We start from the raw sequence: 17,577 nt of genomic DNA on the forward strand, positions 1-17,577 counted from the left end.
ATTATTTACAATTAACTGAAATTACTTAAAGGTGTTTTTTATCTGAAATGCTAAAATGAGCAAAACTAAATGAGATATAGAATAGTCTGTGGAGTACCAGTTTACTGAAAACAGTAAAAGAAACGACTATCAGTATCTGCAGAGACAAATTCCCCTGTATCCTCAGTTTGGGTGACTGTTCCCTACCATACATACAACGCAATGCTTTTATTTGTAATAATACCCCATCTAAACAGCAAGAAATACATTAGTTTATAATGGTCCTGGATTAACAGATCTGTTTACAACAAATCCATCTAATTAGCAGATTTGAGGCTTTGAGACTGACTGGACCACTTTCATATAGATGACCTTATTGAACTGCCTTACTCCCATTAAGTTGTGCATGACCACTTGGGTAGCTCTTCAGGCACAATTTTCCACACTTCATTGGATCCAGGAGCATATTCTAATGATTTCTTGATGGCTGATGTAGTCACATTTCTCCAAAGATTTGGTAGAACAGATGTGCACAATTGCAAGTCAGCAGCAGAACAATTAAAAGCAGACAATATGTTTGCTGGAGAAATTAACTGCATAAAGAAGGGAAGCAGCAGCTGGAGGAAAACAATCTTAGTTGCTTACACCTTAATACACTGTGCTGTGAATTTTATCTGCAGAAAGGCATCAAATTGCTATAACTTTTTATTATTATAAATATTTATGATCTGTATGCACAATACAGTTATATTCTTCTTTTCTTTCGCTTATTGTATAAACTTAATATTTTACATGCATCAAAAATGACTACTCTTCACTGGCAAGCAACACGGTAGCTTTAATATTCAATAGAACTACCAAAATCTCAAAAATGTTAGACTTTGTGTGTATCTCTGGAATGTAGCACTACCCCCACAACCTATGTTGCACTGTAGTACCATAAAATTAACTTAAAATTGCCTCTGTTGAGCAAAATAATTTGCCTTCTAATCTTCTTGATTACAAGGAGAGGTGCACATCCTGCTTGAGCCAGTAACACCAGCAATGTGAGTTTGTTTAAATGGCCTACGATAATATCAGACTGCCAAAAAAGAAAGGACCGTGATTTCTTTATCATGAAAAATTGGATGTGACAATCTTGGTTGTCTAGTTACCACATAGGTAACCTGAATGTCCAATTATATGGTTAGTACATCAAAAGGTTGTAGAAAAAGAAGGCACGTGTTACATAGATTAGAAAAATGTCCCATGCTTGTTATGAAGTCCTTTTCTTAGTTTAAAGAGAGACAGAATACAAAGTTCACACAAGGAAACATCAAACAGATTAAATCTATTCATAGCACTGCTCTTTAAAGTTGGTAATAAACCTGAATGAGTCTTTTTTGCAAGACTGGTTTGAACAATCTGATGTGCATTCAGAAGGAACAGAATAAAGAGTAGCAATTTACTTAAACAAAGGCATGTACAGTTAAAACAGTATACCAAACGTGTAACGGTGGCTCTGTGTTTGGAAGGCAGAAAGCTTCCTGTGCATTTTCAAAACTGAACTGTAGTTTCTGAAATTAGAGAGAAATGGAATTCACTGCCTAAACATATAGATGGCTTTTGCCACATTCTGGCTTTATAAGAAACACACACACACACACACACACACACACACACACACACACACATGAAAACAACTCACTATACAGTGCATTCCAAACAATTAAAAAAAACTTCTTGTTACACTTATAGAATATGACTTATTAATATGGTGCTGATAAAAGAATCTTCTGAACTACACCTGCTTCCCTCACAAAAACTATGTGGACCATTTCAAAATCTTGTCTGCCTTTTCAGTGACATAAAGCTACTGAGGGGCAGTCTCTGCCTCACTTACACAGCTTCGACAGACCCTGTCCTATTACACCTACAGCACATTTGCACATCTAATGGTATTATAAACACTTGCTCAAGAGATTTCAATCTCTTTTGCTACATAAATTGGACACATTAGAAGACCAAATACATACCATAGAGAACCCTGCTTCTTTAGAATCGTGTTCCTCTCCTCATACAGCAAACACTTTTCTTACATTGTTCAGATGTAATCTGGATAAATGAATGGATAACTACACATGCACCCCTGATTGAGCACCCTTATCCCCTCATGAGGAGGCAACATGTGCATATTTTGCTCATCTCTGGGTTATTCATACTTAAAATATAATGCCTAAAAGCTTTACAGGAATGTATAACTAGGTTTACAAAAATCCTCACAGATCAATAACCTAGTAAGTACTATGAACCTATTAACCTATAAGCAAAGCTACAAGATTTTTCACGGCTCCCTTATACACTAACAATGATTCATGAAAAAAAGACAATTAAAGTGAATGTGCGTAAGCCTGTTGTTTTGGTGTGGATAGAAGACCATCAGCTGTGAACTCTGTGATTGAAAGTTATATCAGTCAGTCATATTCTTTCAGTTATCCAAGGAAGCTTATTCCTTCCTGGGTTTATGCAGGCCATGGCAAAGGTCACAGACAACCAAATTTTACAATCTATGTCCCATTCTCAGCCACTGTGGGTCATGGTGAAGATATTATGTATTTCTGAATCTTACCCTGGTACTTTTAAGAAAGCTTCACAAATTGTATATCATCTTGAAGGAGACTATAACGTAGAACAAGCAGGCTTCTGAAAAGTTGTACAACCTTAAATTTGGGTACCAATTGGAAGGATAGGATCTGGTGTAATACACTCTGTTCATCTGATGACAAACTTTCATTTCAGAGTGAATGGATTGAATGGGGTGTTGGTTCTACAATGGCATGATCTCATGTTTTCATCTAAAGATCCACACTGATAGACAGCATTGGTAGTGATGCCAATATTTCCAGCTGCTCAATGTTACATATGGGTAAAGATAAACTTGCCCTTAGCACCTAAGCAGTCTTTGCAGTGTAGGATAATAAACTCTGTTAATAAAGAATCCCTATTCATGCTCAATTGGTCACTGCATAAAGACATGCTAGAACAATGTGGTGGCTTTAGGCTGAAATGGAAGGGGTGTATGAGAAGGGAAAGGAATGGGCAGATACCCCAGTGATATAGAGCCATTTTACACATGTACCATCTTTAGATTTATGGGATTTAAATTGCTACACATTTGTCACCAGCCTCTTGTAATACTGAAATGGTGGTCATGGAGCATTTGCTGTATGTGTCAAGCCCATTTGCTATGGAACTGTGGCAGTAGCCAGCAGATTTGCACAGGGCTTGGTCCACTGTAGCATGTGGCCAGAACATATATCAGCTCCCATTGTCTTATGTTAGGTTCTGGCTTCTTGGTTTATCCCAAGACATACAAACAGAAGCTGAGTTTGCTCACTAGCTCTTCACTGTGTATCCTGTCACATCTAATATTATCTACTGCAGCTTTGCAATTTTGTGTGCTTGTCATGTTTAATTGTTCCTTCACAAAGACTTTGCTTTAGATTATTCTTCTTTATCTTCTTCTTTTGGCTTTTCCCAGTTAGGGGTTGCCACAGCGGATCACTGTCTGCTCATGATTGGCAGCGGAGTTTTACAGTGTCGAGTTGCCAGCCCGGCGCCCAACCTTCCAAGGAAGGCACACACATGCACACACTCACACCTAGGGCCAATTTAGTGTGTCCAATCCACCTACAGCATGTCTTTGGGATGTGGGAGGAAACTGGAGCACCCGGAGGAAACCCACGCGACCACAGGGAGGACATGCAGACTCCACACAGAAGGCACCCCAGCCAAGGATCGAACCGGAGAAACTATTCTGTGAGGCAACAGCACTAGCCACTGCACCACTGTGGCCATCCCACTTTGCTTTAGATTATTATTTGTATATATTTTCCCCTATTCCTGGTTTAAGGCTGAAAAATGTCCATGGACCAACACTGGACCTGGTTAATAAACAGATACATAACACATTAGAAAGCAAATAAAAATGATGTGGTGCTTTATTATACTTGCTGCAAATGATGAGATATGGGAATTCATAGCACAGGTCTAAGCCACAGTCCATATAATACAGGACACAGCTTGGTTGAGTGGTACTAATATCTGGCAATTTCCTCTCCCACTACTGATCTCCACACAAGCTTCATTAGTAGAAACACTCTTGGGAAGGGGCCAGGCACCTTTCCATGTGCTCACCTGCTTATGCTTCCTCTCCACAGTCTTGTATCACTATGACCCATAACACTTTTTGAATCAAGTGGTTACTGAAGCCTCAGAGCACACAGCAACATTGGTAATATGCAAATGGCATGCCTTATTTTGCATATTTATAAACTGCATATGGAGGGCCATGTTATGTAATGTATAGCTTGCTACTTTAGTTATAAAGTACCGTGAAATTCTGTGCGGTTGTTATTCCAGGGCATTATTAATGCATTTATTAATTTCTTTGTTTCTCTATTTATTTGCTTGCTTGTTGTGGATTTGAAAACTACTTGCATTTTCAAAAACGAAAAGAAATTAGAATGAGGAACTTTCTAACAAAAAGCTTATTTTGTCACTGTGATACACAGTGTTGTGGTACACAGGCAAATGCAGTGTGACAAAGGTATAGTCTGCAGTTAAAGCACCAATGCACTGCTATATAGAGAAAGAAATTCCTTTGCATTGCCTAGGCATGCATTGCTCTAAAAAGTGTACTTAAAATATTCATCATTTTGGCTGCCATTTTATTGATACAGAAATGTCAAGCAATCAAAAAAAAATATGCAAAACCTGGTTTCAGTCCCATTCACCACACTTAACTTTTTCTTCACCATACATCATTTTATGGTTTTATTTTTCAATTGCATTCTGCACTCCTGGGGTTATAATATTAAATAAAACACTGTATGAAAAATATGTCCTCTCTAACTGAAACTTATTATGTCATAAAGTGTAAATAATATTATGTAGCTGACCCACTGGTAGAAAACAGACAGAACTGCTGCATTAACTTAAAATAGCTTTTATATGCCTATGCTTGAGTAAATAAAAGCTGTCCATTCACGGATTCTGCCAAGGAAAGGACTGATTTTTTTTGCACTTATCTTATTGTTTCTATTTTTTTTTTCTGTCTGTATGAGTTTGTAGGTATACAATATTAAACAACAATGCATATCACATACATTCAGTATCTGAATCAATGTTTTTGAATTTCTGAATTATAGTATAATTGCAAAAAAAAATAATTTGCATGTTTACTGCTTGATAATCCACCCCCCACACTGATACGCATCCACTTCATAGGATTGCTACTGCTGACACAGTGTTCTGTGTTTATGTCTAAAGTGAGAGTAATACTGACACTTAAGCCATAAAATAAAGAAAATAAAACTCTTAAAGTGACTACTCAACAAAGTATAGACTATGAACTGATATCAAACTGGCATTATACTGCCAAGTGTATGTGTGCCACAAACAGGAGTGTCATTAAAATGTCATTTAAGTCAAAGTACCACACTTTAATTTAAAAAAAAATCACTAGTTTGTAACAGATTTTTAAAAACAAACTGAGAACTATAGATGTTAGCAGTAACATAGAACTAAAACAGACAGCCAACAGTTTAAGGATTGACAAGCAACGTCAAATGCGTTCGACAATCAGAAGAGCCACAGAATAACACAGTTTCAGGGGTAAATCAGTTTCAAATGAAAAATAAGGACACAGCATTTTCAAGAATGTCTCATACAGCTGCTAAAACATGGCTTAGAAGTATGTTACTTAGGTGCTACGCAGCCAAGTCAGACAGTTAAATGCAGCGGTGGCCGCCATTCCTTATACGGCACAGCAATATGTTTTTATTGCTTTATGTGTTCATTATTATAGCTGCAGCAATGTACCAGCCTGGGATGTCATCAAAAAGGGCTTCAGACAGGCACAGGCACCCAGGTAACAATCTCAAATTAATCAATTAATATACATGAATTCAGTCATGCAGTTTTGCAGATGAATAAATGAGCCTTCGTTGCAAATAAAAGACAGATATTGGCAAGAAACCCTTTAACAATTATAAAGACAATGGCAATTTACCATACTGTTTTTGCTTGCTTTGCCTTAAAGCACATCCTCTTTATAGCATAATTTTAACATCTCTATATGTCTGTAAGCGTGTATATTGATTTGTCATATCCCTTGTCATCACTTTATGTTCCAGCATTTCAAAAACTTAAATTAATTTGAAGAGATAAAAAGGTACTTCACAAAACTAAGGGATGGCATGTCCTCTCTACAGAATGGGGTCATTGATTTCTGTGTCCTTTTTTGATTTACAGATACTTTGAGCCAGCAATATACTGTATAACAAATGTTCTAGTATTGAAAGCTTTTCTAACTTATCTATATAAAATTTGCGTAGCATCTACTTTTATCTACAGCTTATTTCATAAAATTCAAATAAAGTAAAACCCATAAAATAAAATGAATGTGTAACACGTGCCTGTTTGAAATGCTACAGTTAAATGGAACTCCATTTACATTATCACCTGTGTTTTCTAAAATGTTCTGACTTTGGGCAGTACTTAGATATACTTACTGGAGATAATAATGCCTTGTGAAAGTGTTTTTTTTTTTCAGTGGGTTGCATGTTCAAAACAGGCTGCCTCTAAGAATTCTTACAAATCTATGAATCTGCAAAGTTAGTATGACAGGGCAAAAAAGTAAGATACATTATGTTGCTTTCAATGAAGACTGGATGTAACAGTGCAGATATATGGATTTATGGAGAAACACAAACTCTGTTTTAACTAATCTTAAAATACGCTGCTAGTAACAGTGTGTGCAGCAGGTCTGTACAAACAAGCACTGGGTTCATTTTAATGAAACATCCTTCAGCAAACAAATGAAAAATACTCTGGTAATCTTTATGCTGCTGGTGAAAGACAAGAATAAGTGGTTTAAGGTTTTAAGTTATTTCACAAAGCTGTCATCGACCTCACTTTATTTCTAACTAGGAACAGTTTGCCTCCTTCAAGAAAAACACACATGCCATCTACAGCTTTCTCCTTGAAACAGTTGCTTACTAATATAGCAGATTACATTGCAATGCACTACATTATACAGCAAGATGACCTAGTAGGATGTACCGTAACTGCATATTATCAGACGTGAGTGAACAGATAATCAGCTTTTAATTTATATAGTAGACTTTATATAATTTTAGGTCACTAAATTTCAGAACTATCAGAAAATAAAGAAAAGTGTAACATTTTTATTGAGGGCATAGAGCTGGAATAAAAAGTATGCCAAACTAAGCAAAATAGCAGTGGCCTTCAAAAGGATGAATTATTACTGTAGAAAAATTCATATATGTATTATAGAACATTTTCATACCGTCATAAATCCATCCAGCAGACCTGATCCAGGTTTGGGGGGTGCTTGCAGTCTCTCCATGGACCACTTTTCAATGACTGAAGCAATCAAACTGTTTTCTGTATTTAAGATTCTGAAACCTGTCATATTAACACCACTGTAACGATATGGCTCCACATCAAGTCCCACGAGGTCCTGCAAGAGATATTTTTATTTGAATTAATATTTAATAAGTATTGTGTTAGACAGCATTGTTTGAAATAATGTGATGGGCATAGACATGTATCCTGACAAGACTACAGTTAGATGTAATCATTGTGTATTATTTTGCTGCCTGGCATAAAGCAGTATTATCAGTGCATACAATGACTATACTGGAGAGAAAGTAATATTCATTTTGAATTTTGTTACACCAAAGATAATTGAATGGCTTCAAAAATGTATGCAAGTAAACTTATACATGCAGCAGAGTTAAGTTACATTCTGAATAAAATCAGCTCATTGTTAATGTAACATATATATTCTACACATTTGTGGTAGACAGAATACATTCCATAAAAATTAGTCAGAATTTGGGTAAGGAGAGTGAAGGGAAATTCCAGTAGCAAGATAAAGTCACGCAAGCAATGTGATATATGAACATTTTTTTACTATCTCGGTTTTTAAATCCCAGATGTTATAAAATGAGAAGCAAAATATGTTCTACCCTCTAATGCTATGTTCACAGGGAAAGTGCAACATTACAGTTTAAACCATCACCTTGTTTAACAGATGAAATCATACCTCTCAAATGTCCAGAATTTCTAAGAAAATCCAGATTTTTGCTTTATATTTTTGATCTGTTTCATATAAAATATGTGGATTTCTGGCAAATTACTGACTGATAAAGTCATTAATAATGACAGATATTTCCCTTTCAGACTTCTTATCCTTCAAAATGCATGTTAATGCAAAACATATTTTACATAAACAATATTTAAAATATGTCCCTGCTTTTTGGCCTTTGTTCCCCCTAACACCATTATTTTTGCTTTTGTTAAAAATTGTTGGGATGTATGGCTGAATCTAATGAAAAATTAAATCCAAAACCTCTGTCTAGGGCACTTTTAAAATATTGAACTATCACTTTACATGGATTCTAAGTTACAAAGGTGATAAGTGAAACTAAAGTGTCTAAATTAAAAACACAACAAGGAAAACTACTTAACAGTCTAACAGACTTGGATATACAAATTTGTTTGGATGATAAAATAGTCTATACTTTATATCTGTTTCATTTAACTAATACATTATGTTTTATTACAAGGTTATAATGAGACAAAAAATGCTACCTTTGTTTAGAATATGACTGAGTGCAGTTTTGTTGGATACATACCCAAGCCATCATTATGAGAAGTGTTAGGTAGAATCAACAGTAGAATCAGACAAGGTAATACCTGTGATGCCCCTGCCAGTAAACAAGAAGCCTTAATCCTCAGTACTAGCATCAATGAGGGACGTGGACATTGGGAGAATGACAAGTACACACACAGTAAAGTACAATTTCTCTTAAGAGCACACAGAGATCATAGTCAGTCTGGGGCTGTTTTTTCACCTCTCTCTCCAGATCCTCAATAAGACACCCCACTGGCACAGCTATAGGGGTCAGATCTCAGATGAATGGTAAAGCCAAAACCTCCAGCACCCTCTCTGCCCAACCAGTGCTTCGTGTCCCTGCCCAAGTAGCTGACACACACATACACACACACACACACACACACACACACACACACACACACACACACACACACACACACACACACACTTTGACATTTGATTTATAAACAAACACACAGACACTCCTAGGGAAGGCTGACACAGGTTCTCTAGGTATACCCCCTTCTGCCCAGACTATACAATAGTACCACCTGCCACCAACCACCCTTATCAGCTACTCTAAGGCCCTTTCAAAGGGTGACCAATTGTACTCTGTAATGCTACTATTATCCAAATGGTAAGTGTGTCCAAGGCTTTAAGACTATTCAGGAGTAGCCTGTACAGTGTTACCAAAATGCATGCAAGTATGCTAAGAGCTTAAATATCTCTAAACAAAACCAGCCACAATTAAAAGGTTTAAATATATTTAATAATAAATAATAAAAGAACAAGACAATACTCAGTAACTCAATACAGTGACAACAAAGTTTAGAATCACAGGAAATACTTTGAAACAACATTGCAGGACAGTCTCACATAAATACAGAAAACATCCAGACTGATCTTACTATTTTCCTATCTATCTCTAAGAGAGATACCATGATTTAAGTCTTAATTACAGAGCCAGGCAAATACAGATGAGAACCGCTGAAGATTGATGTGTTCAGATCCAGAGACAAAAACAAAATGCACAGACTTTCTCTATGACATAGTTCTTAAATTAATAACAAACATGTTTGCTGGGTCATCTCAGATTACATAATTTTTGTCATATCTGCCTTAATTTTCAGACCAACAGAAACCTAAAAGTTAGCAGCTCAGTGTCAAGAATACTTAGTTCTTAGAAGCTGACACTTACCACTTAGAAGCTTACCTGGAACTGGAAATCATAAAACTGTTAAATACATTTACCCTTGAAATCTATAATTATCTCTCTCTCAAGACAATAGAAAGAATTTCCAGCTGCAGACATTTTGTCTTCTAGTGGTGGTAAACACACTCGTAAAACGTTTTACTTATTTTCTCAGAGTTTGCAATTTGACTCTGTATGTCCCAACTTCTACTATGAAAACATACATTTGCACAGGCATATAGTCCATACACATTTCTGCTTTTCTCCAGCAGAGTGCACTGTGATTACATTTTTGAAGCTCAGCACATAACATAGTTTAACACATACATAACATATAGTTATCTTGCATTTGTAAGACAAGCATGTGGATCATAGTGACATTTAGAATGACATAGGATAATTTACAAAATTCTAGCTGGCTGGGCTGACAGCTTTCACAATACCCATCAAGCTTGATCCACAAAAGCACATCTCATCGGTCAACCACTGATATAGCCGAAGATACCAGCATTTGAAACATACTGTCAAATGGGTGATGCCTGCCTTTTATCCCCAGCAATACATTTTTAGTATGCCATTAAAAAGCCGTATTTTGAAAATTTAATATAACTTTCTGGGTATGTATACTTTCAGCTATGGCTGTGAGTAAAGTTAAACATCTCTCAAATGTATATATATTACATGAAGATGAAACTGGAATGGGTCTCAAAAGCTGTACAATGGAAGAAGAAAAGAAAAAACTGTGATAGGCAGCACTCATTTTGCAAAATATCAATAAGCAGTGTTTAAAAATTAAAATGATCACGTGAATGTTTCTGCAAGATTTCTGGTGGAAAGCCAAAACTAAAACATGTAAGTCTACACACAATTACAGTCAATTACAACTGCAAAAAAAATCAAAAGCACCAAACAACCTGACTGCATCTGCAGGGGAGAAGCCTCCTTGTACACATTGATGCAGGGGTTGGGGTTAGATGTTTGGGGGTTGTTATGATGGGTAAAGTGTTTACCTCCTATACTCAAAGTACAGGATTTGATTCTTATGTTTGGTCAATGTGTGACTATTGGCTGGGCATGTAACAATTTGCAAACAGATTGCCTAGTATTTATCAGTGAACCTATGAAACCACTGATTTCTAAACATACTAACTCTAAGTTTGAACTAACTTGCAGAAAAAGGAAAAAGGAGAAAAACAAATATAAAACTCAATGTTTTTTCCTCTGTGAGTCTTTCAACATAGTACAAAAAACCCACAACAAATGCAATAAAGTTCTGAAACCTTAAAACAGCAGTGAAAACACAAGATCTTTTTTTCTGTAGTAATTTTGAGCTTGTATAATTGCACATGATAGGCAAGCGTGCCCTTGTTTTTTTTTTTTTTTTTTTAACTATAACATGTAATAACAATGCAAGTTATATCATTACTCTGGTTAGCAATCTTCTGGAACTTTTAGCTTGAGATACTCTGATATGTTTCTTTAGTTTGTCATGTATAACAAGTACTGAATTTTATTCTAAGCTGTATGCTTGAAAATGCATTTAAATGCTATTAAGTTTGTTGTGTTTAAATACAGAAAACATTTCTTTTAAATGCCCTACATCTTTCTTTCAATCTTTTTAAGTCACTGGGCCAGATTCAATAACACCTACACTAAGTGTATATGATCTGTATTCAAGAACATCCCTTGCACATTTTTTGTGCTTTTCAATCACTCAAAAAGATTATACTAAGTGCACATATAGTCTACACTTTGTGGTAAGCTTTTTGAATCTCCCTCAGTATTTAAAGCTGCAAGAAAATCAGTATGAAAACTAAAATTAGAAGGAAGAAGGTGTGAGTTATGCTTGTGTTGTCTGTTCACTCAGAACAATGTACACTTAGTGTAGATGTTAATGAATCCCAATGATTGTGTTTGAAAATAAAATACCACATGAGCTCAAACACTCGTAGACATTTCATTATAGGCTTAAGAGAAAAAAACATTCACTGCATGGTATAGCTGACACATTTTATTTAGTTTGGTAAAGCAGTTAACTTTATTCTTTATTCTTAACACTGAAATAATAACGTTAATTTTTTAAAAAATTTATGAGATATCACACAGTATTGCAGTATCAAATGCTATATTTTTCTGCAATATATTGGCTTAAATGTATGCTATTTCCTTTGTGACTAATACCACTTAGGATGCTACAGGTACAAGATCCCTAAGCATCTATCATCTAGAAATAATTTTCATCTATTCTGCTGTATGTTATTACATTTATGTACATTTAGTATAGTCGATGCTTACTTACTGACAACTGGTTACATACATGTTTGATAAATGTTCTAAATATGACTAGTCTAAGTGTGGACGTCTATGGGGCATCTTGCATGATAAAGTGAGGTATGGAAAGGACCAGCTACACCTTTACTTGGCATGGCCTGTTTTATACATAACTTTTAAAGCACAATAATAGATCTTCAGCTAAGCGACTGTGGACTGGAGGACTCAAAAAGTGTAGCAGGATGTGATGATAAAGAACTCTGGAATATCAACAAGGATTACTTCTTTAGTAGATCTCAATTCACATTCAGGATTGAGAGCTGAAGGATATAAAAGAACGAGGCAATAGTTTCATGACCTGAAATTCTGTTAATTATGTCATTAATTGATAGGCATACAAATCTGGCAATCTAAGAGTTCTGGTTACAGAAGATCAGTAAATAATATCTTTTTGTTGTTGAAAATATTTATGATGGAGTGCAACCATACTGGATCATGTCCTCGCTAATATGGGAGACTGCTGCACACCCCCTACTGCAATGCCTTCCCTGGTAAGGTCAGACCACAAAATGGTCTCCACTCTCCTTTGAAGTAAAAATAAACCTAGATTCCTAGCTAAATTAGAATATTCAGGAACTATTCTAAGGCTAACTTCCTGCTATTATGAGAGATCCTGGCAAAATTTCAAGCCCCCATAAACCCTGAGAACACTGTTGCCTATGCAGAACTGTTCAAAGAAACTCTGTACAAGCATCTTAATAACTACATAATGGCAGCGGTACCCACCATGAAGAAGTACAGAACTAACTCAAAAAAGAAGCCACCCTGGTGGAGTCACAAAATTGATAGGCTGTATAACAGAAGGAAGAAAATCATGGCAAAAATTAGGAGGTGAAGAACCCAGCAGGATAAAAGCATTCTCCTCAAACTAAACAGACAACTCAGAGGACAAAGAAAGTCTACCAAAGCCAAATTTGAGGTAAGTTTGGCCTCCAGGATCAAGGACAACCACAAAGCATTCTTTAGCTATGTCTGCAACTTCAAAGGCAATGCACAATTGTGTGCAGAGCTCATTGTGAGTGGACCCACCTACACTGAGCCAGAAGATATAGTAAACCTCCTGGCTGATAAATTCAACTCCACCTTTATCCCTCTGTCCCCCCTCAACTTTCCCTCAGGAAATATCATCAAATATAACTCCCCCTACTATCACTACGGAACAGGTTCTTAATGCTGTCTCTAAGACCAAGGACACTGCATCAATGGGCACAGAAAATATCTCCTGATGCCTTATAAATAGCATCAAACATGACCTATCAGGGCCTCTGGAATTAATATTTAACTGGAGCCTGCAAACAGGCTTTGTGCCTAATAAATGAAGAAAGGCAACAGTCATCCCTCTGCACAAATGTGGGCCATATACAGACCCTGGAAACTACAAACCAATAAGTCTCATGAGTTTTACATGTAAAGCCATGGACAGAATTATGATGGAGATGATCAATAGAGATATAGTAAAGCTCCAGACACTGGACCCAACCCAGTTTGGTTTCATCATGGGCAGACCATGCCTACTCAACCAGGTGGACTTCTTTGAGAAGGTCACCAAAGCAATGGATGAGGGTAAAATTGTTCACACTGCCTACCTTGACCTGGCCAAGGCATTTGACAGAGTACCCACTCAGGCATTGTTGACAAACTCAAGATGTTAGATACAAACCCATGTCAACTGGTGGTTAGACAAATGGCTCATAGATAGGACCCAAGAAGTTAGATTTGGGGAGTCCACCTCTACAAAGAGGCCAGTCACAAGTGGAGTCCCTCAGGGATCAGTCTTTGGACTGCTCCTTTTTGGAATTTACTCCCCAAAAGTCAAGGCCAATATCAGTGGTCTCTGGATGACTGAATTTGCAGACAATTGCAATTTAGGAGCTGTCATTGAATCTCACACTGACACAAATGTTCTCCAGGAGGGGCTGACATAGACAAACAACTGGTGTCAGAGCGATGGACTAAAATTAAATGCCAAGAAATGCATAACAGTATCTTTTTGGAAGTCATGCATCCCTGGTAGCTATCATATTGACAACACACCCGTTAGAGTTCATCCAGTAGTCAGGGACTTAGGGACACACATAGATAGTAATCTTGCCTTTGACCATCATGTGTCTACAGCGGTGAGGAAATCATTCTATATTGCACAACTTATAAACAAAGGTATGGTATCTAAGTCCAAGGAAGTCATTGTTCCACTGTATTTGGCATTCATCACACCTATCATTGAGTACAATGCCCCCTTTGGTATGTACCTATCCAGGCATATCCAACAATTGGAACATCCAAGAGGTTCCTCACTAAAAGAATACAGGACATAAGTAAAATGTCCTGTGCAGCCAGCCTCAAGGCCCTATACCTGTATTTTGTCTCCTACAGGCTTTTGAGGAGGAGATCTATGCCTGGCATACAGGGCGTTGTCAGACCCCACTCTGATGGACCTCCTGCATATCCTCAAAACAAACAGTACCAGCGCAGATGTAAACCTTGCCTGTGATATAAATAGGTCCTGCTGGAGAGATAGGTATCTATCCCAGATACTACCACATCTATGGACCATCCATGTGAAGCACAGTTCCTCCTTAACCCAATTCAAGTACCACTTGGACAATTGAGTAGGAATCTGAAAATTCATTCCTGTTTTGGCACCTATGTTTCTAATGGACACAGGTAACCTGTAAATGGTTCATCTCCCAGGCCTATGCTTACACTTATCAAGGGTATCAGAACATTTCAGAGATTTGCGTTGCATGGCTAGTAAAAATGCTCTTGTGGTCATTAGTCTAGTAAACACCTATGAACCTATGAACCTATTTGTGTAACCTAGGTGTTTCTTACAGACTTGCTATAACATCTATGTCAGTTTGCCTTAATAAGTTATGAATACGTTTACACTTTTTTTCTGTAAGTATGTTAGTATGGAGGCAATGAATATTACTATGATGGCTATTTGCTTGTCTGGCATTCTGGTTGCTGTACAGAGAGGTAATGTGACTTATAGGGCCTGTATTTAACTGTGTGACATGATTGTTTCTAAGCATTAAAATGAGAGACGTCTACCACTGAATGGACATGGGGTAGATAGGGATGCACATCTGGCAGCTTAATAAAACTATCAACAAAATGAAGTTATCTGTAATGAAACCCTTTAAGTATGTTCACCAGCTGTCTGTGAAAACAGGGGCTATGACTCTGGATAATTACCTTTGCTTCTCATGATCACTGACTCCACCAGATTTTCAAATGCCAAGCATGCTGAGAATCTGTTGCTTCTCATATCTGTGGCCTACCGTGAAGGGTAAAGCTTGCAGTCTATATGGAAGTAGACTGCCTGAGACATGAAAGGCACATACAAGCAGGGTATCTAGGACCACCAGTTTCAAATTCTGTACATCAGTATGCATTCCTGAATGAGAAGCAACTACAGGCTGTCCTGTGAGTCCGACCACATCAGCAGCCCTACTCTTATTATGGGTACACTGCATGCAGTATAACACTTACAGCAGCTTGGGGAGGGTGTGTTCGAAGTTTCCAAGGACCATTTAAACAGTCACAACTGGAGGGAAAACACTGTCAAAAATGCAAAATATTTTAAACTATGGCAAGTGGAAGACCTGAATGTGTACAGTTTACACCATGATGTTCTGAAAGACACAATTTCCTAGTATGCATGTAGATGGATGAAGTATTAACAGCAGCCAATAAATACACCATGTGTATGGAGTCCCATGGATCCAAACATTATGAACTGCCATTGTACCATTTAGGACCAGCTCTTTAAGGGGGTGAAAAACATAGTGTAAGTTTAAGAAGTTTGGACTCCTCCTCTGTGGTTCTAAAGTTGATCCTCTAATTCCATCGCATACATTACATAAGCATATGCATCTACAATTATATATTAATTCCTTCTTACTTCTATGCATCTCATTTTAACCATCTTCTCAAGATCCTTATATTGCAGGTCTGTATTATATATGTGTACCCCTTTAGCAGCCATTTCTGGCTTTTCTGGATGTCAGTTTTAATTTGGTCAGATAAGATAGTGCCCTGAGCTCTTTTTGCTCCTTCCATGAAGTCCTCCAAAACCCTTGAGAAAGAGATATTATCTACAGTGTGTTTGCACTTCCCTTTAGTGAATTCTCTTATTTTTATGCATGTTTTAGAAAAAATAGCTTGTTAAATAGCTTTTTTATTTAATACCACAATCTCAAACCTTCCAGCAGCATAAGTTAGCTGTAAATATAGGAGGGCAGTATTACAGAATAACACCTTACATTTTGTATCTGTTGGCAGTGAATTCAACATTATTTTTTTAGTGTTAAAACATTTGCCTTTACACCAGTAAATAGTTTTCACTTTCTCTAGTGGCCACTTTAATTGCTATGAATGGGAAGCTGTGAATGCGGAGAGTTCTGTGTATGCATATATAATAATTAGTATATTATGCACATTATCAAATTAGATGATTTCTGCAATTGATACAGCTAATACCCGGGACAGCCAAAAGTGCAATGTGAATTTCCAGTTTGTAATCTGAAGTTACAATGTATTTAGTCTACAGCATTTATTTTTCTCATGTGCACGTGGAATTATCTCAACCTAATGATTGGAAGTTAAAACAAAAAAATCTTAGAAATGAATTTGAAGCTGGCTATCTTGACAAGAAAAGAATTTGATAAATAGAATACACGGAGTATAAAACAGAAAAAAATGGAGTGGCCTCTGCCTTTCAAAAGTTCTTAACAAGTACATACTATCATGTCTTCATTTATTTTATATATAGCAAAGTCTGTATATCTTCAAAATAGCAAGAATGTCTACTATAGGAACATAGGAACATACTAGGCAAGTGGTCACAGGGACCATAAGATGCCTAGCTGTATACACCTTTAAGCATACAAACTTAAACTTTATTGCCATGGTTTTCAAGTTAATAATAGTGCTCATTTATTTTCCAAATTCGTCAGGGTTGTACATGATAAAGCAGGTGTAAATCTGTGTCGGCCTATTCAAATGGTATCCAAAGTAGGACTTTATTTGACCTTTACTGGTAATTTATTCCATGAGCTAGGAATACATTAAGTTAGGCACCTGTCTGTCTAATAAGTCTTGTTTATTTGTTGGTATAGATTTAAGGCCTTAGTGTGGGAGCTTGTAGAGTAACTGGTTTTGCAAATAAATAGGAAGTTAGATGTGACTATGTGTTTCATGGCTCAAAAAGTAAGAGACAGGTCACCTTGCAGCTCCCAGTAGGTTGCTGAGTATAAGCAGAGCTGTGCTAATCTAGTGGGGTACTGAAAGATTTAAGACCTTTATCTTTCTTGGTGTGAAATCTTTCGCTCTGATAATGGAAGACAGTAGTGGTAGGATGACTTCTTTGGATATTGAAGATATT

The 17,577-nt window shown here is 36.8% G+C and overlaps 1 protein-coding gene across 2 annotated transcripts in view; it reads right to left on the reverse strand.

Annotated features, from left to right (window-relative positions):
* GRIK2 (glutamate ionotropic receptor kainate type subunit 2) overlaps window positions 1-17,577 on the reverse strand; it is a 3,358,677-nt gene that overhangs the window by 2,057,259 nt on the left and 1,283,841 nt on the right. For both annotated transcript variants that reach the window (XM_044064973.1, XM_044064981.1), the window contains exon 7: window positions 7,331-7,504. In XM_044064973.1, coding sequence (XP_043920908.1) covers window positions 7,331-7,504 — 174 coding nt within the window. The remainder of the gene's footprint in view (window positions 1-7,330; window positions 7,505-17,577) is intronic.

Source organism: Protopterus annectens, chromosome 1.part0, assembly GCF_019279795.1.
Source record: "Protopterus annectens isolate FY-2018-M chromosome 1.part0, PAN1.0, whole genome shotgun sequence".
NCBI classification, from domain to species: domain Eukaryota; kingdom Metazoa; phylum Chordata; order Ceratodontiformes; family Protopteridae; genus Protopterus; species Protopterus annectens.